The 25,000-nt window shown below is 47.6% G+C and overlaps 1 protein-coding gene across 1 annotated transcript in view; it reads right to left on the bottom strand.

The window, feature by feature from the left end:
• The window catches only part of cdh23 (cadherin-related 23), a gene marked incomplete at both ends in the record, with an annotated part of 775,072 nt that overhangs the window by 686,187 nt on the left and 63,885 nt on the right, over positions 1–25,000 (bottom strand). The window contains 2 exon segments of the mRNA XM_084321844.1: positions 557–604; positions 9,658–9,800. Of these exon segments, the coding sequence (XP_084177970.1) occupies positions 557–604; positions 9,658–9,800 (191 nt within the window).

Here is a 25,000-nt window from a genome sequence, read left to right as displayed (position 1 = left end):
TACTTGTTTATACAGTGTGCCCCCCCGCCCCCCCCCCACCCCCCCAAAACCACCTCCAATGTAAATTACCCCAGTATGGTTGTCAATATCCCAATGTACCCAACCCCCCCCCACCCCAACCTCCTCCAATGTACAGTTTCTACGTCAAATGTATATACTCCCTTTTCTTTGACTCCTTCTGTATCACAAAAGTACTGTATTAGCAAATCTGGTATGTCATAAATGTATAGATGTAGCAGTACTGACTATCTGTATGTCATGTATGTCATATATGTCTATATGAATTGAAAATGGGGGACCCTGATGGAAACAAGACAAACGTCTTTCTCAGGTCTGCATCCCCTTAACAATTGTATGTATTGAGCCGTACTGTATTGTACCCATTCTGCAATCTGTTAAATAAAGTTTTCATTCATTCATTCATTCATTCATTCATTCATTCATTCAAGAGACAGAAAGACAGAGACAGACAGAAAGACAGATATAGTTAGAGAGATAGAGAGATATGTATGTTGTGTGTCATAGCGGTGATCAGAGAGCAGGTATTGTGTCTTACCCCTTGGCTGTCACTCACTGAAAACTCCACCTGCATCTCTGACTTGGCCTGGTAGGAAAACAGACAGACAGACAGACAGACAGACAGACAGACAGACAGACAGACAGACAGACAGACAGACAGACAGACAGACAGACAGACAGACAGACAGACAGACAGACAGACATACAGACAGACAGACAGACAGACAGACAGACAGACACAGACAGACAGACAGACATACAGACAGACAGACAGACAGACAGACAGACAGACAGACAGACAGACAGACAGACAGACAGACAGACAGACAGACAGACAGACAGACAGACAGACAGACAGACAGACAGACAGACAGACAACTGTGTGTCAACTGTGCGTCTGTATTGCCATTCCCTTGTAACATCTCATTTTTTTTCTTTTTTTATAACAACAGTTACAACATTCCTTAGTGCAAATGATTATTAATACAAGAAACCCCATAAAGTCCTTATTTAAAACCCTAATCATCCTTTCTGTGACTTTTCCTTTTTGATAAGAAAGTCTAGTGCTGGTTGAGCATATGCATACTTTATGTTGATGGCCTTTGTCTATAATGTGGCCACAAAAATGGAAAGGTTTAATTATTTTGTTTGTTTGCACTAAGTTAATACTTTGACAAATGTTGCCTATATTTTTCAGTCAGTTCGGTCTTTGTGTGCCACACATTATTTATTATTTATTATTATTTATTTTTACCAAATAAATGTGAAGCATGTTTAAATCGGCATTAGCCTATACAATGGCATGCACATTTCTCGATTCTGATTGGCTGAAACAGTCAAGTTAGACGTGGTTATTTCTTATAACCCCCGCTCGTGATCCCAGAACCCGCCCACAACCGAATGTGTTGAAAGCGTCATAACGACTAAATCAAAAACGATTCTGTCACGGCGAATGTGTTAGTTTCTTACACAATGTTGGATTATGTAATTGGTGGGTCATGAGTAATTGTAGAACAAAATATAAATCGCGGGAAGTCTGTCGTTCGATGCCATTCGTCAAAAGGACATTCATTTCACTGTGAATACAATTTTCAAGCAATCAATCAATCAAACCAATAACACACGCTCATGCGGAGGTGCGCTGTTGTAAGTGAGCGTGGGTTATTGGATTGATTGATTGAAAATTGTATTAATGTCCGCCTTGTTTCGAACTGGTTAAGAACTGTTAAGAACTTCATTCTTAGATGCTTCTATAGAAAGTAGGTTCAAAAAAGAAAGAAAGAGAAGTTGCCTACCTATAGGAGGCACATTTATTTTTTTAACCTACTTTCTATAGAAGCAGCTGGGAGGTGCGCTGTTTTTAGTGAGCGTGGGTTATTGAATTGATTGATTGATCGATTGATTGAACATTTTATTAATGTCCGCCTTGTTTCGAACTGGTTAAGAACTGTTAATAACTTCATTCTTAGATGCTTCTATAGAAAGTAAGTTCAAAAAAGAAAGAAAGAGAAGTTGCCTACCTATAGGAGGCACATTCTTTTTTTAACCTACTTTCTATAGAAGCAGCTGGGAGGTGCGCTGTTTTAAGTGAGCGTGGGTTATTGAATTAATTGATTTATTGATTGAAAATTGTATTAATGTCCACCTTGTTTCGAACTGGTTATGCTTAGGCCCTCTTTCGAAGTCGCCCTCTTTCGAAGTCGGTTATGCTTAGAGTTTGGAATCAGGGCTGGTGGTCTATCGCCCTGCTCTAAAGATAAACTCTAAGCATAACCGACTTCAAAAGAGGGCCTAAGCCTAACCAGTTTGAAACAAGGCGGACATTAATAAAATGTTCAATCAATCAATCAATTCAATAACCCACGCTCACTTAAAACAGCGCACCTCTCAGCTGCTTCTATAGAAAGTAGGTTAAAAAAAATATTGGCCTCCTATAGGATCAATCAATCAAACCAATAACCCACGCTCACTGCATTCTTGCCTTGAAACAGCGCACCTCCGAGCTGCTTCCACACGGAGGCAACTTCTCTTTTTTTTGGAACTACTTTTTCTGCGGATGGTTTTGTCAATAAATCTTCAATTAATGTGTGTTTATTGTATAGCAATAAGGTTGGATGAATTCGGCCATTGTATAAAATCATTACATCACACGACAGAGTGTGTTATAGAAATTAGATCACGCCTATGGGGGCTGCGCCTTGGGCCTAACAACCACCCATAGGCGTGAGCTAATTTATATAACCCACTCTGTCTCGTGATGTAATGCTTAAATGGCTCCCCTCTTGCTGTACCAAAATCTCTCATAGCTCTAACCCGGGCACTGTCAAAATGATGTGCCTGTTGTCAAACTGCCTCATTCTTTCAGTTTTTGCATGACTACGTCCTTGAGAATAACTAAAAAGTTGGATTATTCTGAGGCTATATATTTTATGTAGGGTGAAGCCGTTTTTCTTTTTTTGTTGTTGTTCTTTAGGGGTTGATTGTTTCGATTTTTATATATGGTGGTTATAGATATCTCTCTCTTTCTCCTCCCCTGTTCCTCCCCTGTTCAGAAATGCCAGTGACAGTGGCAGAATTTGTGCATAGGCCGACAGTGGGGTTGTTAGGCGTGTGCACGAAAGATGAGCTGGCGGGGATAGCAGAGCATTATGGGGTTAAGCTGGCCCCGGGTAGGAAGGCACAGCAGCGGGAGATATTGGTAGAGGCTCTGACCACCCAAGAGGTGTTGCATGACGATGACGATGAGGAGTCAGACCGAGCCTCTGATGGCTCTGGGGCTGCGAAAGTTGGAGTTAGAACTTAAGTTTGAACAGCTAAAGCATGCAGAGGCGGCACGGGTGCATGCACGCGAGTTGGAGCGTGTTGACTGGGTGCATACGCGCGAGTTGGAGCGTGTTGACCATGACCAAGCCGAGGCGGAGCGCGCTCACGCGCGCACGCTCGGACTCAGGAGGCTTGGGGCGCCCACATCTTGGTGCGCCCACATCTTGAGGATAGGTTCGATGTGACCAAATATCTACGTCTCGTACCACAGTTTTTAGAGAAGGATGTGGATAAATATTTCTCCATGTTTGAAAATGTAGCCACGACACTGAGGTGGCCAGCCGAACACTGGACGTTGCTGCTCCAGAGTGCTCTTACGGGAAAAGCCCAACATGTATATTGTGCCCGAATACCCAAAACTACGAGGCGGTCAAAGCTGCGATTCTCAGGGCGTATGAGCTGGTGCCTGAGGCGTACAGACAGCGGTTCAGGGCTCTGAGAAAGGGCAGCTCGCAGACTTATGTGGAGTTTGCATATGAGAAAGAGCTGTTGTTTGACCGGTGGTGCGCGTCGGAGAAGGTGGACACTCTGCTTAAGATGCAGGAGCTCGTGCTCCTTGAGGAGTTCAAATCGTATTGTTTGCCCGATAATGTTGCTATGTACATGAATGAGCATAAGGTGACTGAGTGTTTGGTGGCTGCGAGCCTGGCGGACGAGTTTGTGCTGACGCACAAGACACTTTTTGACAGGCCAAGTTACCCTGTACGCAATGTGGAGAGTAGGCCGAGGTGGGGTTTCGGCGACAAGACTGTGGGCACTGGTGGTATCAGTGGGGGCAAGATGGTTGAGCGGGGCGCGAGGTCTGAAACACGCAAGTGCTTTAACTGCGGGAAAAAAGGCCATATAAAGGAAAATGGTTTTGCCCTTACTCGTCCCAGTAAGCAGATTTCGTTGGTGATGGCACCCACACGCACATCGGTTGAGTACGACAAAAGGGGTGAGGATATTAAAGCTTACCTACCGTTTATCAGCGGGGGTTTTCTATCCTTAGCTAGTGATGGGGTGAGGGTTCCTGTGACCATATTAAGGGACACGGCTGCATCCCAGTCATTTATTCGGGGGGATGTGTTGCCCTTCGACAGTAGTTCAGAGGTGGATGCTGGGTTAACAGTTAGGTCTTTTGGAATGCATGTGATGAAAGTCCCGCTTCACATTGTCCACCTGACATCTGAGTTGGTGTCGGGCCCGGTCGTCATTGGGGTAGAAAGTTGTTTCCCGGTTGCGGGGGTGTCACTAATCCTCGGGAACGATTTGGCAGGGGGTAGAGTCCTCGTGAAGGCAGATGTGACTTGTGTGCCAGCACAGTCTGGTGCTGTAGACAACCTGGCAGAGGTGTATCCGAGGGTGTTCTCTTCATGTGCGGTGACGCGAGCCATGGTTGTTAGAGCTCGGGCCGAGGAAGAGGGCGATGTGGACTTGTTCGATACCATAGTAGCGGCTGACGGCGAGGAGCCTGAGAGGGAGGGGGCGCTCCAGGGGCAGCCTGGCTCGTTGTTATTGTCTCAGCTTGCCCCTACAGTTGACCAACTTGAGTCTGATGATGTTGTTTCTTCTGTTTCAGCCGGTTCGTTGCTGCCCACTATTTCCTCGGCTGAAGTTGCCAGTAGCGCGGCTGGGTTCTCTTTCGCTCGTGAGGAACTTATCGCAGAACAGGGTAGGGATTCAAGCCTGTCGGGGCTTTTTGCGTCCGATGTGGGGGAAGGAGAGAGTAAGGGCCTTAAAAGCTGTTATGTCCTGGGAGACGGGGTGTTGCTGCGTAAATGGTCCCCTGATCCGGATGCATCATTCGGGAATGATTGGAATGTGGTGACGCAAGTTGTGGTTCCGTTTAAGTACCATCATGATATCCTTTGTTTGGCTCACGATCATAGGCTCGCAGGGCATTTGGGGGTCAACAAGACATTTGAAAGGATGCTGCATAATTCTTTTTGGCCAGGGTTAAAACGGGATGTGGCGCAGCACTGCAGGGGGTGTTCTACGTGTCAAATGGTGGGGAAACCCAATGACGTCATTCCACGGGCGCCGCTCTATCCTATCCCGGCAATGGGGGAACCCTTTGAGAGGGTTATTATTGAATGTGTGCCAACACACGTTTCCCTGAAGCGATTCCGTTGAAGCGGATAACGGCCAAGACAGTGTCACAGGCCTTGGTGAGGTTTTTCTCTGTGTTCGGTTTACCTCACGTGGTCCAATCCGATCAAGGGACGAATTTCTTATCTCGTATCTTCTCGCAGGTTTTGAAACAGCTGGATATATCACATAGCTTCTCTAGTCCATACCATCCGGAGTCACAGGGGGCGTTAGAAAGATTCCACTCCACGTTAAAGACTATGCTTCGGGCATTCTGTCGTGATACAGAGGATGATTGGGATGAGGGGGTTCATTTGATGTTGTTTGCCGCAAGGGAAGTGGTACAGGAATCTTTGGGTTTCAGCCCTGCAGAGTTGGTGTTTGCACATTCTGTGAGGGGGCCGCTCAGGTTGTTGAGGGAGAAGTGGTTGGGGGAGAGCGAGCCGAAAAACCTGTTGGACTATGTCTGTGGCTTTAGGGAAAAGCTGAAGAGGGCATGTGATCTGGCGAGAACAAATCTGATCGACACACAAAAACGGATGAAGGGGTGGTTTGATAGGAAGGCTCGGGTTAGGACGTTTGTGCCAGGGGAGAGGGTCTTGGTGTTACTTCCGGTCCAGTCTACAGGCTCGGTTTAGTGGACCGTATCGGGTTAGGGAAAAGGTAGGGGAGCTGAATTACCTTATTGAGACACCGGATCGTGGGCGGAAGACCCGCCTGTGTCATATTAATATGATTAAGCCGTTTCATACAAGGGGTCCTGTGACCAGTACTGTGGTGGCCGCTATGCCGGTGTCGGCTTGTGTGTTGGCCCCATCTAGTGTCGATATGGGTAATGACAGTCTTTCTCTTTCAGACGGCGGTGGTGGGCTGGAGGATGACGTGATTATCCCGTCTAAAGCGGTTGTGGAGGGCCGTCTTACAAACACGGAGTCTTTGGTCACTCTTGGCTGTCGTCTGGGCCATTTATCAGAGCTACAGCAAGCTGATATCATGGGCCTGGTTAGGACTCATGGCGAACTTTTCTCTGATATCCCTTCGCGCACGAGTGTCTTGTACCATGACATTGATGTGGGGGAGGCAGTGCCCATTAAACAGCATGCGTATCGCGTGAATCCACACAAACGCGCACGGTTACAAAAAGAGGTGGAATATATGCTCGCTAATGGCATCGCTGAGCCCAGCTTCAGCCCGTGGAGCTCGCCGTGCTTATTGGTGGATAAATCTGATAAGACAGATAGATTTTGCACTGATTTTCGTCTGGTAAATAATGTGACTAGGCCAGATAGTTTCCCGTTGCCCAGGATGGAGGACTGTGTCGACAGGGTGGGGGGCGCGTCTTTTGTAACTAAGTTGGATTTGCTAAAAGGGTACTGGCAGGTGCCACTTACGAACCGGGCTAAACTAATTTCTGCATTCGTGACACCTGACAGTTTCCTGCAATACACGGTGATGCCGTTTGGGATGCGCAACGCGCCTTCGACCTTCCAGAGGTTGGTCAATCAGGTGCTGTCGGGCGTGGCTTGTTGTGAGGCCTACCTCGATGACCTCGTAATTTACTCTGACGATTGGGAGGGGCACATAGCTAGTTTGCGGGAGGTGTTTGGTCGGCTTGTTGGGGCGAACTTGACACTGAACCTGGCCAAGTGCGAGTTTGGCAGGGCGACCGTCACCTATCTTGGCAAGGTAGTGGGGCGGGGGGAGGTCCGCCCTGTCCATTCTAAGGTGGAGGCTATACTTGGTTTCCCAGAGCCAGCTACACGTCGGGATCTCCGGTGCTTTCTGGGGATGACGGGGTATTATAGGGGGTTTTGTAGGAACTTTTAGGCGGTAGCCTCTCCCCTTACAGATCTGCTGAGCCCGAAGATCCCGTTTCAGTGGACGCCTAGGTGTTCCTTCGCGTTTCAACAGTTGAAGTCCATTCTGGTCAGTGCCCCTGTCCTTGCAGCGCCTGTGTTCACGAGGCCTTTTAAATTGGCGGTGGATGCTAGCGAGTTGGGCGCTGGCGCAGTCTTTTTTCATGTAACGTCAGAGGTCCAACTCCGTATCTTGTAGCCATGCCCTTAACTCTGGTCCCACATCAAAGAGGCTGGCTTCCGAGGGTGGTTTGTATAGGGGGCAGATGGTCAGGATGTGGTCAACAGTCTGCTCAGGGTCTCCACACTCACATGCAGCGCTGTCTGCCAGGCCCCACTTCTTTAATGATGCTTTAAAGCGACCAACCCCAGATCTTAAACGGTTCAGCAGAACCCATTGCCGATCCCAGATGTGGTGGTGGATACGGGTTGGCCCAGCACTCTCCCACTCTCTCTTCCAGGCTGCCGCCAGCCATCCATTTCTGGATAGGTCCTCAGTGGTGGAACGGAGCATCTCTTGTGCCACCTTGTTGTAGGGGTGGCGGGACTTGAGTCTGCTCATAGGTGCTGTTGTTGTTGTGGTGTTGTGTAGGATGTGCCAGTCATGCTTCACTGCCTTCCTTGCTAGGGCGAGAGGGGCAGCCTCTCGTCGTAGGCCAGCTGGTGCGATTCCTGCAAGGACTGGCAGCAGGAAGACGGGTGTAGCCTTCAGGCATCCAGTGATGATCCGGAGGGCGTTGTTAGTAGCCGCATCAACTTTTTTAACGTGTGGGCTTCTGCTCCAGACTGGGGCACAGTACTCTGCTGCCGAGAAGACCAGGGCTTGGGTGGATATCCGAAGGGTCTTGGCAGTGGCTCCCCAGGTTGTACTCCAGGAAGTGTCTCCAGGAAGTTTAATATACACCAGAGGCGCTACTCGACCATCGAGAAGGAGGCATTGGCTTTGATTCTGGCCCTCTCCCATTTTGAGGTGTATGTTGGCTCCTCTCAATCACCTATTAGAATTTACACGGACCACAACCCATTGGTCTTTATAGGCAGGATGCAGAATTCGAACCAGCGGCTGATGCGCTGGAGCCTCTTCCTGCAAGCCTTTGATGTGGAGGTGGTACATGTCAAGGGCAAGGACAATGTGTTGGCCGACGCGTTGTCACGACTGTAGTCAGTGGTGGGGTGTGGGGTTTGTGCTGTGTTTCTGGGCTTGTGTGAGAGGTGTTGTTGTGTTGTTTTAGCTTTTTGTTGATTTTGCTCTGTGTTCCAGGAGTCGGGAGTGATGAGGAGTAAGGCTGAGGCTGCCCATTCTCCTTACCTGGTTGATCAAGGACTTTATTGACGGATTGCAGGGTGCAGTGCGGTGCAGCTCAATATGCACGGTTGTTGGGGGGATGCGGACCGGAGGGCGACTTTCGTCTTGTTTGCATCAGGGTTCCCCATTTATCGACCGCTTTTTATTTATTTATTTATTTATTTTTAAGTACGGTTTTCCTTGTTTATGTCCATTTCCCCATTTCACTTTGGGGTTATGGCCATACATTTGAGGGGGGGGGGGGTGTTATGTGGGGGTATGTTTGTGCCCTGATCAGGCGCTCCTAATGTGAGTCGTCATGTCTAGATGTAGTCCTCTGTCATGGTGTGTAGTCCCTATTGTTTTCCCCCAGGTGTACCCAATTACCATTACCCCAGGTGTGTGTTGTCTCGTCATTCCCTTGTGTATAAGTAGTCTGTCATCCCTTCCGTCTGGTGCTGATCCTGTCTGTATAGTTCTGTGTTTGTCTGTTTATTATTTGATGTTCATTTTCTATTACAAAACCATGGTAATTATAAATTAAATATTCTTTATTTAGATACTCTGGCTGCCGTCTCTTTATTATGTAGCATTGACCAGATAACGAGCCTTCCTGTAGTCAATGGTTACGTAATAGTATGTATGTATGTATGTATGTATGTATGTATGTATGTATGTATGTATGTATGTATGTATGTATGTATGTATGTATGTATGTATGTATGTATGTATGTATGTATGTATGTATGTATGTATGTATGTATGTATGTATGTATGTATGTATGTATGTATGTATGTATGTATGTATTTATGTATGTAAAAAATAAGGTAGCGCAGTCGTCTGGCAATCCAGAGGTTCCCGGTTCGATTCCCGCTCCTCCCGGGCAGCGTGTCGATGTGTCCTTGAGCAAGACACTTAACCCCTAATTGCTCCCGATGAGCAGGTTGGCACCTTGCATGGTCGCCTCCGCCGTCGGTGTGTGAGTGAATCGGTAAAATGTGAGGAACAAAATGTAAAGCGATTTGGATAAAAGCGCTACATAAAAAAGCAGCCATTTACCATTTACCATGTATGTATTTATGTATGTACAGTATATGTGTTACCTCTCTGTCTAGAGGTTGTCTCAACCAGACCACCCCTGTTTCTCTGTTGACAGCAAAGTATTTCATGGCTTCTTCTCCGACCACACCATAGATGAGAGGCTCGTTCTCAGCGTCGTCCGCTCTCAGCTGGGTCACGGACGCACCTGCCAGACAGAGGGCAAAGGTCACAGAGGGAGCAAAGGTCACAGGTTGTCCAATAAGAGCTGTTCTGATTGACAGTGATGCTATGTTACAATGTTAGTATCAAACAATGAATACACTCAATAACACCACCTTAGAACCTTAGAACCCCAATATACTGGACCTAATAACTCCACCTTAGAACCTGAACATACTGGACTCAATAACACCACCTTAGAACATTAGAACCTGAACATACTGCACTCAATAACACCACCTTAGAACCTTAGAACCTGAACATACTGGACGCAATAACACCACCTTAGAACCTTAGAACCTGAACATACTGGACTCAATAAGCCCACCTTAGAACCTTATAACCTGAATATACTGGACTCAATAACACCACCTTAGAACCTTAGAACCTGAATATACTGGACTCAATAACACCACCTTAGAACCTGAGCATACTGGACTAGCCCACCTTAGAACCTTAGAACCTGAACATACTGGACTCAATAACCCCATCTTAGAACCTGAACATACTCGACTCAATAACACCACCTTAGAACCTTAGAACCTGAACATACTGGACTCAATAACACCACCTTAGAACCTTAGAACCTGAATACACTGGACTCAATGACACCACCTTAGAACCTTAGAACCTGAACATACTGGACTCAATAACACCACCTTAGAACCTTAGAACCTGAACATACTGGACTCAATAAGCCCACCTTAGAACACTAGAACCTGAACATACTGGACTCCATAACACCACCTTAGAACCTTAGAACCTGAACATACTGGACTCAATAAGCCCACCTTAGAACATTAGAACCTGAACATACTGTACTCAATAACACCACCTTAGAACCTTAGAACCTGAATATACTGGACTCAATTAGCCCAGAGGTATTCCAGACCTCTCTCTGTGAGGACGTGTAGACTGAATGTTATGTATCCAGCGCACCAAAGCATCCCACTGCTCCAGGATCAGTGTAATACAGACACAAGCTAAATGCTTGCATTCTCATGGATATAATTGTAGCGACCCTGAGTTTGGGGGTCACTCAGCACTCCGCCATAGACCACCGCAACACTTCCGGCATTCTGAAATCAGGGAGGAGATAGCGGGGTGAGCAAATTAATGAATGTGGATGAGAGCCTTGATGTAAGTGGTTGCAGCTACGGCTGTGGGGGTGCTGGAGACATGATCGAATAGACTTGTATGCGCCTGAGTCTCCTGAACACGGCGCAACCAATTCCAAATCGATCGAAGGTTCTAGAGGTGATGCACCCAGGTTATGCGCTGTAACCCAGAGACTGTAATAAAGTACAACTTAAGTGAGAACTAACCCCCCTGAGTTGGTGAGTCGTCAATAACGTTGAACGTTACAATATTATGGATTTATCATGAGAGGATGATTATGAGCTGGAATAACAATCTGTCAGCTGTTGATTATTGCTTCTATCATCATCATTGTTAGGTGCACCGAAGAAACAATCTATACGATCTTCTGTCGGTTTGTTTGTTGGTAGTGTGGTCTGTTCTTCTCAGCAGCTGCGCACCCCGATAGCGTAAATAAAGCAGCTGTTATTTTATTTATGTACTTTATTAACCTTTATTTAACCAGGAAGTCCCTTGAGATTTACATTTCTTTACCCAGGGAGACCTGGCCAAGAGAGTTTGTCAGTTACCGTTTTTAAATGAAAAATGTATGTAAAACACAAATGCAGAAAATACACCAAAATATATATTTCTATTTTCAAGAGACACATGCATCACACTAGGAAGGGACTGAATGCAGCACCTCTTTACAGTCCTGCACATTCAGCATAAAACACCTGTCTTGCATACTTAAAGTAAATTCGACACTATTCTGGAACCATTTGTAGCAGATGCACACGTCGGGCCTCTTTTTTTTTAATCCTCTTTTTCTCCGCCTGATTTTTCTGTGCTTTTTCCTCCCATCCTAATTTAGTCGTTATGCCAATTCCCCCCTCCCCTACCTGGTCATTGTGCGCATGTGCCCCCTACTGGTCGGTCAAGGGAGCCATGAGGTCTACCACATGCTTCCTCCGACACATGCGGAGACAGCCAGCGGCTCTCTTTTCACCTGACAGCGTGGACTCTCATTGGTGAAGTGTAACGCGTGGGAGGTCACGCTGCCTTCACCACTTCCTGTCTTTTGCTGTGCAGGCGCCCTGACCTGTAGGAGTTGCTGTCCACAATGCCAGATTTCCACCCACGACTTCCCTTCCGCTAACTCAGCCAAACGAGTTAGTATGACGGCTGGCCCAAGCCGGAGGCAATGCTGACACCTGGATTCGAGACCGGATTCTCTCGCATTGGTGATGAGCGCAATCTCCGCTGCGCCACCCAGCCGCCCACGTCTGGCCTCTTTTGAAAGGAAACAGAATGTTCTTCCACAACAGGAGTGCTATTGTCATAGAGTTACAGAGGTTTGAACACACTGAAATAAACGTTTTTTTCATTTTCGTCTGAATTATTTTGCAAACAGATGGCTGCAGCTGAGAAGTTGATATCAATATCACAAAAAATTGTGTTTTACTGCTTCTCGGTCTCAGAAAAACAACTCAAGTAAGATGAATTTCATTGGCTACACAAACGGTCAATCATTTTCAGCGTCAGTGGTCATTTGTCCGGTCATTGAGAGGCGAAACCGAAGGTGGTCACTTTTTAGAAACCGACACTCGTTGGCTGTTTGGTTTTATAACCCAAGCTTGGGAGCATGAAATAGGTCAAGCTGTGTGTGCAATTTTCACATTAAAGGGTCCTTTAGTCCTTTTCAGGATGTTAATATATATATATATATATATATATATATATATATATATATATATATATATATATATATATATATATATTGTAACTGAGGGGTACAATTCCCTGACTGTATTGATAAGTATGGTATCATTAAACCACTACCGCTTTATGTACTTTAATTACTGGCCATACAGTACACGATATATGAATATGATGAACACTTCCCACAATGAAATCGGTTCCAGTCAAAGGTATTAATCAAGTATTTAATGGAGCAAAAGGTACATAGGATACTTTACATTATTCTTTGAATGCACTTGTAAGGCAAAGGAGTATGCGTAGGCAAATCAATAACGAATGTCCATTCTCTGGTTACGCAGGAGGTAATTATACAACCTGAATCTTAGGGAATTATATCTATGGTACACTGGTAATATAACGGAAGATACTGGAAGGGGTTCCTCCTGGTTGTAAGCCAGCAGGGGGGTAGAAGATCTGTCGGTAGTAGGACGTCTGGTCAACGATGACTAGGGAGACTTCAGGTACAGAAGCCGGTGCAGTAGCCTCTTGATCCACAGACGAATACAGCTTGGTTCTCTTGTAGACTGTAGCTCCACAGGGAAGAAAGCTAGTCGGCCTCAGGCTCTCTGGGCGCCGACTCGACTTGACTCCTCTCGGGGTAAATCCAACACGTGCAGGCGTCGGCGATTATCCACTCCATAAATCACAGGACCAAAGCAAATATATTCCAGCCGCAAAGGGCTATGTAGTCGTCGGGTAGATTAATCCAGTGTACATGTCCATACGGCTCTCGCCTAGGTCTCCTCGGGTGAAAGCGCCATGCGGTCGGCCCAGCCTGGATAAGAACTCTAGCTAATACGAGAAAGCGTTGGAGATGCTGGTCACTGTAGAATTCTAACCGCACGATACACTATACACAAATAGACTATTAAAGACTTAATAGAAATATGTCGCACTCGACGGTATAGCGCCAAACTCTGACAATTCAGTTATTAATTCGCACGCGGTCTCGATGCTCTATTCTGAGGCCAAACAGGCCATACTTCACCGCACGTTGTATCGTGGGTGAGGCTTCAACTTATCGGTAACATACTAAGGACGAAGGGTACGGAGGTAAGGGGCTTCTACATTCACCTGCGCCGTATTTATACGCACGGTGAACAAACTAGTTCCACTCTCATTTCTGTCGCGTATCCCTGGGCAAGGCCGGGCATGTCCAGACACATCTTGACGGTGACTTTGAACCTGGCTCCGGAGGCCGGTCCCTGGCGCCGGTGGACCGCTGTCCAATAGGAGAATGAACTATTATGGTCTGGGCTAAAGGGATAATCCGTGTATATGTACAAGGAATATACAAGGGATATCAAACGATATACAAATACTATGCAATATATATCAATAAATAAATATATATATTCGGTTTAATCTGATCCTTCGTAACAGCCGCCCCCTAATTAGTCCCACCTAATTAGCTAAGCAGAGACAGATTAACCGCACTGTCCACTACTCAATGTCTGCTGTGAGGGGTCTGTCAGTTCACAAAGTCATGGGGTCATGGTCGTCATCGATGGTATCGGGGAGCCTTGGCAGTTCTATTAGCCTCGCCACGGGTCGGGTGTAGGTCCGCCCTTGGACGAGCACTTCGGCTGCTCGGACCTTTCCGTCGGCACCGGTGATCACTTTGCTTACGCGGCCGGCCGGCCACATAGCTCGGGGTAGTGACTGGTCGATAATCATGACGACTGTTCCTTCTGTCAAATTGTCTCTCTCTTTCACCCATTTCTGGCGGGTCTGTAGAGACGGTAGGTAGTGGAGTAGGAAGCTGTTCCAAAACTTGTCAGCCAGTACTTGACTGTACCTCCACATTCTTCGGCCGTTCGCTTCTTCAGGCCTGTACATTGTCTGTGGTAGCGCGGGGTCCAGCCGCCCCATCAAGAGTGTGTTGGGGGTGACTGGGTCGACATCTGCTACATCACTTGAGACGTAACCGAGGGGCTTTGAGTTCAATACTCCCTCGATCTCCGTGAGGACTGTCATTAAGACTTCTTCCGCCACGGTCTGGGCCCCAAGCACGGCGTACAGGGCTGTCTTTATTGAACGTACTTCTCGTTCCCAAGTTCCACCGAAGTGAGGTGCGTTCGGGGGATTAAACTGGAAGTCAATCTGGTATGGAGCGAGGTGGGTCTTAAGTTCTGGGCCCATAGCTTGGAAGCTCTCTCTCAGCTCTCTTTCTCCGCCTTTGAAGTTTGTCCCGTGATCAGACAATAATATAGACGGTTTACCTTTCCGCGATGTGAATCTTCGGAAGGCCATAAGGAATGAGTCTGTGCTCATGGTTGGAAGGAGTTCTATATGCATCGCGCGGGTGGTCATGCATTTGAATACAATACCCCACCGCTTCTCGGTGCCTCTTCCTTTCTTTATATACAGCGGGCCGAAACAGTCCATACCGGTGGAGTGAAAGGGCTTGTCGCCGAGTCGGAGGCGACAGGGAGGTAGGTCAGCCATCCGGGGTATACTGGGCTGCGCTCGCCACTTACGACAGTCTAGACAGGTTCGCTGGAAGCGCCGCACTGCTTCTCTCCCTTGCAGTATCCAATAACGACGTCTGATCTCCGCGAAGACTCTCTCTGCCCCGGCGTGATGCACATCCTCGTCGTATTTCTTTATGATCAGCTCTGTGACCTTGTGTCGGCTGTTTAAGACTATCGGGTACTTGACGTCATCCGGTAAGTCTGGAGCTCTCCGCAGACGACCACCCACTCTGATGAGACCATGGGCGTCGCTCTCGGGGGCTAGGTGGAGCAGTCTGCTGTCTGATGGGATGGGCTTTGCTCCCTGTAGACAGTCTAGCTCATCGGGGAACGAGTCTCTCTGGGCTCGTTGTAGTAGAAGAAGTTCTGCTTCTTCGTAGTCAGCTGCTGTAATGTCAGTAGTGAGCTGAACCTCTGGGTGGTGCCACAGGAATGTCTTTAGCTGCGCACTCTCTAGGGTGAGGCAATCGTCTATGTCGGGGTCTGTGGAGACGAGTGTGTTCAATCCACAGAACATAGATTTCTTGTTTTCTGCCTCCTCTTTACTCGCTTCCCGTGGGGTGGGTGTAGGCCACTCTTCTTCCGGGAGCTTAAGGAACTCTGGCCCGTCACTGTATAGGTTGTGACGGGTGAGGTCATCCAGGGACATTCCCCAGGTGATGACGTCAGCTGGGTTGTGTTTTGTGTCCACATACCTCCAGCTTGCTACTTCTGTTAAATCTTGAATCTCTGTGACTCTGACTCCCACGAAGACCTTGTATCTGCACGAATCAGACCGGATCCATGTGAGTACTGTCGTGGAGTCTGACCACAAGATTGTTCTTTGCACCGGAATGGTGAGTTCGCGTTGGATTAACGTGGCGAGTTGCGCTCCTGCTAGGGCTGCGCAGAGCTCTAGACGCGGGATAGATTGTTGCTTTCGTGGAGCTATTCTTGAGCGGGCCAGGATGAAGGCAGTATGTATTTCTCCTCCCTCCTCTCGGGCACGCAAGTAGGCCACCGAACCGTAGGCTACTTCGGAGGCGTCGCTGAAAACGTGCAGGTCCATCTGGCACGTCTCCGGCCTCACTGTGGGTGGGAAGTAGCTGCGGCGTATGTTAACACCTGGGAGTGAGCTGAGTTCCGTCTCCCACTCTCTCCATGTGGATGCAAGGTGTTCGGGTATGGGGTCGTCCCAGCCCTGGTCCTTGTCCCATAACGCTCTTACAATCATCTTTGCCCTGGTGGTGTAAGGTAGAATACATCCCAACGGGTCATATTGTCTGGCGAGTGTTCTGTATACACTCCGTCTGGTGGTCGGTAGTGCAGTCGACCTTCCCTGCTCCTTGGTCAGGGGTGTGTGTTTATAATGGAGCGAGTCTGTTTTGAAGCGCCAGACTAGTCCTAATGTCATTTCTTGGGCTTCTCCTGGGATGGTCGCCATCCAGGTCTCGCTGCTTGCTGCCTTGTCCTCGGGGGAGAGGCTGCGCAATACTTGCGGGTCGCTGCTGGCCCACTGCCTGAGATCAAAGCCGCCTTTGATCAGGGAGGCGCGGAGCTTGAGTAGAAGGGCCTCGGCTTCTTCTGGCGTCGAGAAGCTTTGCAGACAGTTGTCCACGTAGAAACTATTTTCTACACTTTTTCGGACCTCTTCATCAGCTGCTGGGTCCTCTGCGACGTGTTTTTGCAGTGCAAACGTAGCACAGCATGGGCTGCATGTGGTTCCGAAAGGGAGGACTTCCCATTGATAGATGGCTGGTTGCTCATCCCCGATCCTCTCTCTCCATAGGAACCGCAGCAGGGGCTTGTCCTCCGGGGAGAGGCTGCGCAATACTGGGGGGTCGCTGCTGGCCCGCTGCCGGAGCTCAAAGCCGTCTTTGATCAGGGAGGCGCGGAGCAGCGCACGACGTCGCCAGTCAATTTTCTTTATGTGTCCCGCTGTGATTAGCTTGTTAATCTCAGCGCGGTACACAGTCTCCTGAGCGGGGTCTCTGGCTAGGCGCCGCTCTGTGTTCAATAGATACCGCTCCGTCGCTTCTTTTGGGGCGTGGAAGGTAGGCATACCCTCTCGCCTCAGGAGTGGAGTTGCGTATCTCATCACTCCGTTGACTTTGACTCTCTTTGTCCCTTGCTCGAGGAGTGCTATGGCGTAAATGTCTTCCTTGGAACGAATGTCTTTCTTTTCGTTCTTAAAGGGCATTGTCTCTAGTGTCCATAGCCTCTCGACATGCTGTAGGAGGGTGGTGTCTTCTTCTGTCACTCTGGAGTGGAGGCAGCTAGTGGCTGCTGTTCGGTTAAGAGACTTAGCGAGGGGGCCTTGTAATGTCCATCCTAGGCGGGTCTCGACTGCTGCAGGACAGCCTCTGGGCCCTGTGTGGACCCGGTCTATCGGGACTATGAGGTCTGCATGGTCGGAGCCTATCAGCAGGGTCGGGGTGGCACCGTCTATGAGCGGGATAGGTAGTTGACGCAGGTGCACATATTTCTCCATCAGCTTGGCGATGGGGTAGGTGTACTGCGACAGGCCTATTTCTTGGCTGGTGAAAGCATTAGTAATCCTATACCGTCTCTCTGGCTGCCCGCTTGCTGCGATAGTGAAGGAGACATTCTCGCCCTTTATCGTCTTTAGATCTCTTCTTATTGTCCGAATCGTCATCTGGTTTTCGCTCCCCCGCAGCCCCAGCTGGGCCGCAGCGGATGCGAGGAGAAGGGTCTTCTCTGACCCGTCGTCAAGGACGGCGTAAGTGTCCATGACCTTATCTTGGTAACTCAGTGTTACGCGGACCACCTTTAAGAGCACTCGGGCGCCCCCGCTGCTGGCGGGGTCAATGTACATAACACTTGCCTTTGTGCTGCTTGAGGGTGCAGGCTTTCTTCTGTTACTGTCGTGTAGGACATCTAGGTGGGCTCCGTCACACCGACTACACCTCTTCTTTAAGCGGCAGTCGGCTGCCATGTGACTGCGCGCACATCGGTAACAGCGTCGGTTGGACTTTATCCATTGACCCACCTCGTCGGCGGTCATCTTCTTGAACGTGTCACATTGTGACAACCAGTGTTCCTTTTCGCAGTACGGGCACACCATCTTCCACTTATCTTTCATCGAGGGGGTACTGTGGTTCTTGCTGCTCGGTACTGATTCTGATTGGTGCATGACGGTCACCAATCTTCGGCCATCGTTTGTTCTCCTAGGTCCCTCTCTGGAGCTTGGGGTGCTCCGCATGAACGTATCCAACCGTAGGCTGTTGACTTCTCTCGCCAGGAAGTCGGCTAGGTCTAGGAGGGATGGCTCGGGACCGTTAGGATCACGGTGGTCTCTTTGCCGCCTGAAGCGCTCTTGTCGGGCGGGCGGGAGCTTCTCTAAAATCCTCTCGACATTAGAGTTTGCGTACAGTTCGTGCATACCCTTTTCTCTTTGCGCCCCCAGCATCCCTACCAGGGATTGTACCTTGATAGACAGGTCATCTAGTGAGCGATTGTCTGTGGCTGGGGGTAGGCGGTCGATATGCCTTATCTCTTGTATTACGTAATCCCATATGCGTCCATATCTTTGGTCGAGTGCTGCTAGAGCCGCTGTGTATGGGGTAGTAGAGGTGGCATAGGCCAGCGCTATATTGTGCGCTCGGGGCACCTTGAGGTGCTTCAGTAGGATAGCATACTTGTACGGTTCGTCAGTTACATCGGACATCATTGTCTCTAAGCACATTCGTAGCTCGGTGTACTGTGCTCTGTTCTCGTGGGTGAAGTCCGGAAACGTCGGTGTGCCAATGTATGATGCCATGGATGGCTGGCACATCGGTGAGCGTTGGAAGAGAGGCCTCCTAGGCGAGTCTCCTCTTACGCCTCTTGGTGGGCTGGTACCTGCTGGGTACCATGGCCCGCGTATCCAGGTGCTATTCCTCGGGGCTGGTCGTGCGTCAAGCTCACCCGTGAATTGAGTCGGGGGTCTGTAGCGCAGAGCCGTGGGGGTAGAGCCTGGGCTGTACTGGACCTCCTGGTCCTGTGGAGTTCTGTGCTGCTGTCGGGCTTGACTCTCCTCCTCTCCCTCTTCTTCTTGCTCTGGCAGGTCCTCTAGATCCTGTAGTCGTCTATTTAGCCTCTCCGCGGTGTAGACCGTTTCTTCCTTGTCGCTGGTCCTCGCGTGGACCGGTCGGGGAAGGAGTTCGGAGGGGGGTATAGGCTCTCTCTGGTGGTCGGGCTCAGGGTCGCTTGATCGGGTAGGGGAGGGTGCCCTTGACCCGTGTCTTGACGAGGCCCTGGAACCCCGTGCGGAGAGAGGGGGTGTCGCCCTGGCGATCAGCTGCTCCATTATCTGCGCTTGTAATCGGTCGTGCTCGGCTTCGCGCTTGGTGAGAGCGATGTCGCGCTCTGCTTCTCTTTGGGCACCGGCAGCGGCGCGCTGGGCTTCGGCGGCGGCGCGCTCTGCTTCTCTTTGGGCACCGGCAGCGGCGCGCTGGGCTTCGGCGGCGGCGCGCTCTGCTTCTCTTTGGGCACCGGCAGCGGCGCGCTGGGCTTCGGCGGCGGCGCGCTCTGCTTCGGCGGCGGCGCGCTCTGCTTCGGCCCGGTCTCTTACCATATTCTCTTCCGTCTGAAGGCGTCTAATCTCTAGACGTATACGATCTTCGTCGCTCCGTTGCTGCGCTTGAAGGCGTTCTCTTTCCATGGAAGAATGTTCGCGCTCGCTAAGCATCTGTGCTTGGAGTCGATCGCGCTCTGTAGAGGCTGCTAGGCTGGCGAGGAATGCCTGTGCCAGCATCTTGTCCGCCCCGCTGGGGGAAGACGCTGGTTGAGGTGATCCGCTCCTGGCAGTACTCGTTGGAGATCTGTTCTCCTGTGGCGAGTCCTGGAGATCCATCTCCGGGATGCTCTCCTCTTCTTGTAGCGGGTAAAGTTCCATCCCTGGAGAGCTGTCTTTATCCTGGAGCTCTCCGGGGACTACTTCTTCGGTCTTGGCGGGGGGTAAAGTCGTGTCAGGTCCCTCCTGGTCCCTACCGTGAGCTTGGTCAGTTACGTTAGAACCCACTAGGGCCTCTATTGGCGGGGTAGCCTGGGCAATAGGGTCGGACATAATTTTACTATCTACTTTTTCCGCGTTTACCGTCTGTAGAAGGCTAGGTAGTATATTGGCAACGTAATCCTCTAAGTACTGAGGTGTCTGCCGTCTACGCTGCGGGCGATCTACTTTAGGAGAACCGTTTTGTGGAGTGTTCATCATAGGCCATGTCAATATTAATACCGCTATATTAATATTACACTAGTTACCCTCCGGCTCGAAGGACCAATTGTAACTGAGGGGTACAATTCCCTGACTGTATTGATAAGTATGGTATCATTAAACCACTACCGCTTTATGTACTTTAATTACTGGCCATACAGTACACGATATATGAATATGATGAACACTTCCCACAATGAAATCGGTTCCAGTCAAAGGTATTAATCAAGTATTTAATGGAGCAAAAGGTACATAGGATACTTTACATTATTCTTTGAATGCACTTGTAAGGGAAAGGAGTATGCGTAGGCAAATCAATAACGAATGTCCATTCTCTGGTTACGCAGGAGGTAATTATACAACCTGAATCTTAGGGAATTATATCTATGGTACACTGGTAATATAACGGAAGATACTGGAAGGGGTTCCTCCTGGTTGTAAGCCAGCAGGGGGGTAGAAGATCTGTCGGTAGTAGGACGTCTGGTCAACGATGACTAGGGAGACTTCAGGTACAGAAGCCGGTGCAGTGGCCTCTTGATCCACAGACGAATACAGCTTGGTTCTCTTGTAGACTGTAGCTCCACAGGGAAGAAAGCTAGTCGGCCTCAGGCTCTCTGGGCGCCGACTCTACTTGACTCCTCTCGGGGTAAATCCAACACGTGCAGGCGTCGGCGATTATCCACTCCATAAATCACAGGACCAAAGCAAATATATTCCAGCCGCAAAGGGCTATGTAGTCGTCGGGTAGATTAATCCAGTGTACATGTCCATACGGCTCTCGCCTAGGTCTCCTCGGGTGAAAGCGCCATGCGGTCGGCCCAGCCTGGATAAGAACTCTAGCTAATACGAGAAAGCGTTGGAGATGCTGGTCACTGTAGAATTCTAACCGCACGATACACTATACACAAATAGACTATTAAAGACTTAATAGAAATATGTCGCACTCGACGGTATAGCGCCAAACTCTGACAATTCAGTTATTAATTCGCACGCGGTCTCGATGCTCTATTCTGAGGCCAAACAGGCCATACTTCACCGCACGTTGTATCGTGGGTGAGGCTTCAACTTATCGGTAACATACTAAGGACGAAGGGTACGGAGGTAAGGGGCTTCTACATTCACCTGCGCCGTATTTATACGCACGGTGAACAAACTAGTTCCACTCTCATTTCTGTCGCGTATCCCTGGGCAAGGCCGGGCATGTCCAGACACATCTTGACGGTGACTTTGAACCTGGCTCCGGAGGCCGGTCCCTGGCGCCGGTGGACCGCTGTCCAATAGGAGAATGAACTATTATGGTCTGGGCTAAAGGGATATTCCGTGTATATGTACAAGGAATATACAAGGGATATCAAACGATATACAAATACTATGCAATATATATCAATAAATAAATATATATATTCGGTTTAATCTGATCCTTCGTAACATATATATATATATATATATATATATATATATATATATATATATATATATATATATATATATATATATATATATATATATATATATATATATATATATTATATATATATATATATTAACATCCTGAAAAGGACTAAAGGACCCTTTAATGTGAAAATTGCACACACAGCTTGACCTATTTCATGCTCCCAAGCTTGGGTTATAAAACCAAACAGCCAACGAGTGTCGGTTTCTAAAAATATAAAAATATATATATTATTTTACACTATGCATTCTAGCAGCCTCTATACCTCTCTGTTTCAGTCCTGTTCTCATTCTAGCAGCCTCTATATCTCTATGTTTCAGTCCTGTTCTCATTCTACCAGCCTCTGTACCTCTCTGTTTCAGTCCTGTTCTCATTCTAGCAGCCTCTATACCTCTCTGTTTCAGTCCTCTTCTCATTCTAGCAGCCTTTATACCTCTATGTTTCAGTCCTGTTCTCATTCTACCAGCCTCTGTACCTCTCTGTTTCAGTCATGTTGTCATTCTAGCAGCCTCTATACCCCTCTGTTTCAGTCCTGTTCTCATTCTAGCAGCCTCTACACCCATCTGTTTCAGTCCTGTTCTCATTCTAGCAGCCTACATACCTCTGTTTCAGTCCTGTTCTCATTCTAGTAGCCTCTATACCTCTGTCCTGTTCTCATTCTAGCATTTTAGCTGTTTCTGTGTCTGTACTGTAACATTACATTATATACAGTCTATTCTATTATTGTATATTATATTATAGTATATGACATGATAATATATGATGTTATATTATATTACATTATATTATAACATATTACATTGTATTACATTATATTTTTTGTAGTGCTGTCAATCGATTAAAATATTTTATCGCGATAAATCGCATGATTGTCCATAGTTAACTCGTGATTGATTGCAAATTAATCGCATTTTTTTTGTAAATTGTATCTACCTTAAACGGATATTTTTCAAGTTCCAAGTTTTAATACTCTTATCAACATGAGAGTCAACAAATGCTTGCTTTATGCAGCCATTTAACACAAAAGGATGACCCTCATGTAGGGCTGCAACTAATGACTATTTTGGTAGTCGACTAATCTGTCGGTTATTTTTTCGATTAGTCGACTAATCGAAAAACAATTATATTTGCACTACCTATATTTGTGAAAGTGACTTCTCAGCTCTGGTCCAGCTGAAGACAGAGCAGAGGAACAGATTGGACATTGAGCATGACCTCAGAGTTGCTTTGAGACTCTTGTCAGGACCAAACAACATCCCCAGTTATCCCATTAGTTCCCCCAAACTTACTGTCGGTCTGTTATGTTAAGCTAAGTCTTCAGCTGGCTGGACCAGAGCTGAGAAGCCACTTTCACAAAGATAGGTAGTGCAAAAAATATATATATATAATATTTCTTATTTTTAATTTTTTAATGAATAATCGACGCAACAATTCCTCATCGACGATTTTTTATAATCGACGTTGTCGATTATGTCGACTAATCTTTGCAGCCCTACCCTCATGCATTGCAAATTTGCATCAAATTCAAAACAGAGTGATGCACAAAATAACTTAAAAGAAAATAATAATTTAAAACAATGAATAAAGTGTGCATGAAATAATAGGGGAAAGAAAACGTTAGGGACTTGTTACATTCACCCACACAAGGGCTGAGTAATCAAACACCCCCCCTCTCTCTCTCACACACACACTCTCCCAACTCTCTTTCTCTCTTGCCCCTTCCTCATCTATCTCACCCCCCTCTCTCTCTATATACACACACACACACACACACACACACACACACACACACACACACACACACACACATACACACACACACACACACACACACACACACACACACACACACACACACACACACACACACACACACACACACACACACACACACACACACACACACACACACACACACACACACACTTCAGAAACAAACATAGTATCAATGAGAGCATCAATAATACACCTGAAAGTCTAGTAAAAAAAAAAAAGTAAAAAAAAGTAAAAAGTAAAAGTCAATCGTGAGTTAAAAAAAATAGTGGCGTTAATAGAATCGGGGGATAACGCGTTAATACCGCGTTAACTTTGACAGCCTTAATTTTTTTATATTGTAGTATATTATAATTCACTTGGTAGGTCTTCCATGTGAGCACAGCTTAATACACTCACTGCACCACGCTCCTCCAACACAATGATTAGCTGTAACGGAAGCCCTTCAGTAGCTGCCTCCCAGCCTGCTGCTCACATCACTCTGACGGGGCTGCTGCAGGTAAACAAATCACTTTGGGGAGTGTCATAATCATAATTATGTCCGTGGTAGGCGGAGCCTATGCATTCAGTAGTGTATGTGTGTGAGTGAGTGAGTGAGTGAGTGAGTGAGTGAGTGTGTGTTGAGATAGAGAGGGACAGAGAGAGAGAAAGAGAGAGAGAGAGACAGAGAGAGAGACAGAGAGACATATAGAGATACAGAGATAACTAGAGAGAGACAGATATAACTAGAGAGAGAGACAGAGAGAGACAGAGGCAGACCGATAGAGAGAAGAGAGAGAGAGAGAGAGAGAGAGAGAGAGAGAGAGAGAGAGAGAGAGAGAGAGAGAGAGAGAGAGAGAGAGAGAGAGAGAGAGAGAGAGAGAGAGAGAGAGAGAGAGAGAGAGACATATATAGATACAGAGATAACTAGAGAGAGACAGATATAACTAGAGAGAGAGACAGAGAGAGACAGAGGCAGACCTAAACATGTCACAGTGCCTCAACCACTAAACACATTCACTGATACAAGTGTCACTTTGAGTCAGTCTGACTCAAGAGAGAGACAGAGAGAGAGAGAGAGAGAGAGAGAGAGAGAGAGAGAGAGAGAGAGAGAGAGAGAGAGAGAGAGAGAGAGAGAGAGAGAGATAGAAGGAAATTACAAAGGAGAGAGATAAGGAGAACTGGAGATGATATGGGTGAGATGAGGATAAAGTGAGATGGAAGGTGAGATAATGAGAAAGGAACGCAGGGTAGAGGGAGAGAGATAAACAGGGGAATTATAAACAGGGGAATTAGAAGATAAAGAGATAAAGCGGAGATGGCAGAGAGAGATGGATATATGGAGAGATAGGGAGAAAGAGAAAATAGGTGGATGAAGAGAGAAAGGAGAAAGACTAGAGAGAAGGGAATGAAAGAGAGGGATAATGAGATAAAGATGGAGAAAGAGAGAAGATATGGAGAGAGAGCGAGATAGT

This window comes from Notolepis coatsorum (genome assembly GCF_963971535.1).
Source record: "Notolepis coatsorum genome assembly, chromosome: 9".
Lineage (NCBI taxonomy): Eukaryota > Metazoa > Chordata > Actinopteri > Aulopiformes > Paralepididae > Notolepis > Notolepis coatsorum.
This window is presented reverse-complemented; position numbering and strand designations above follow the sequence as displayed.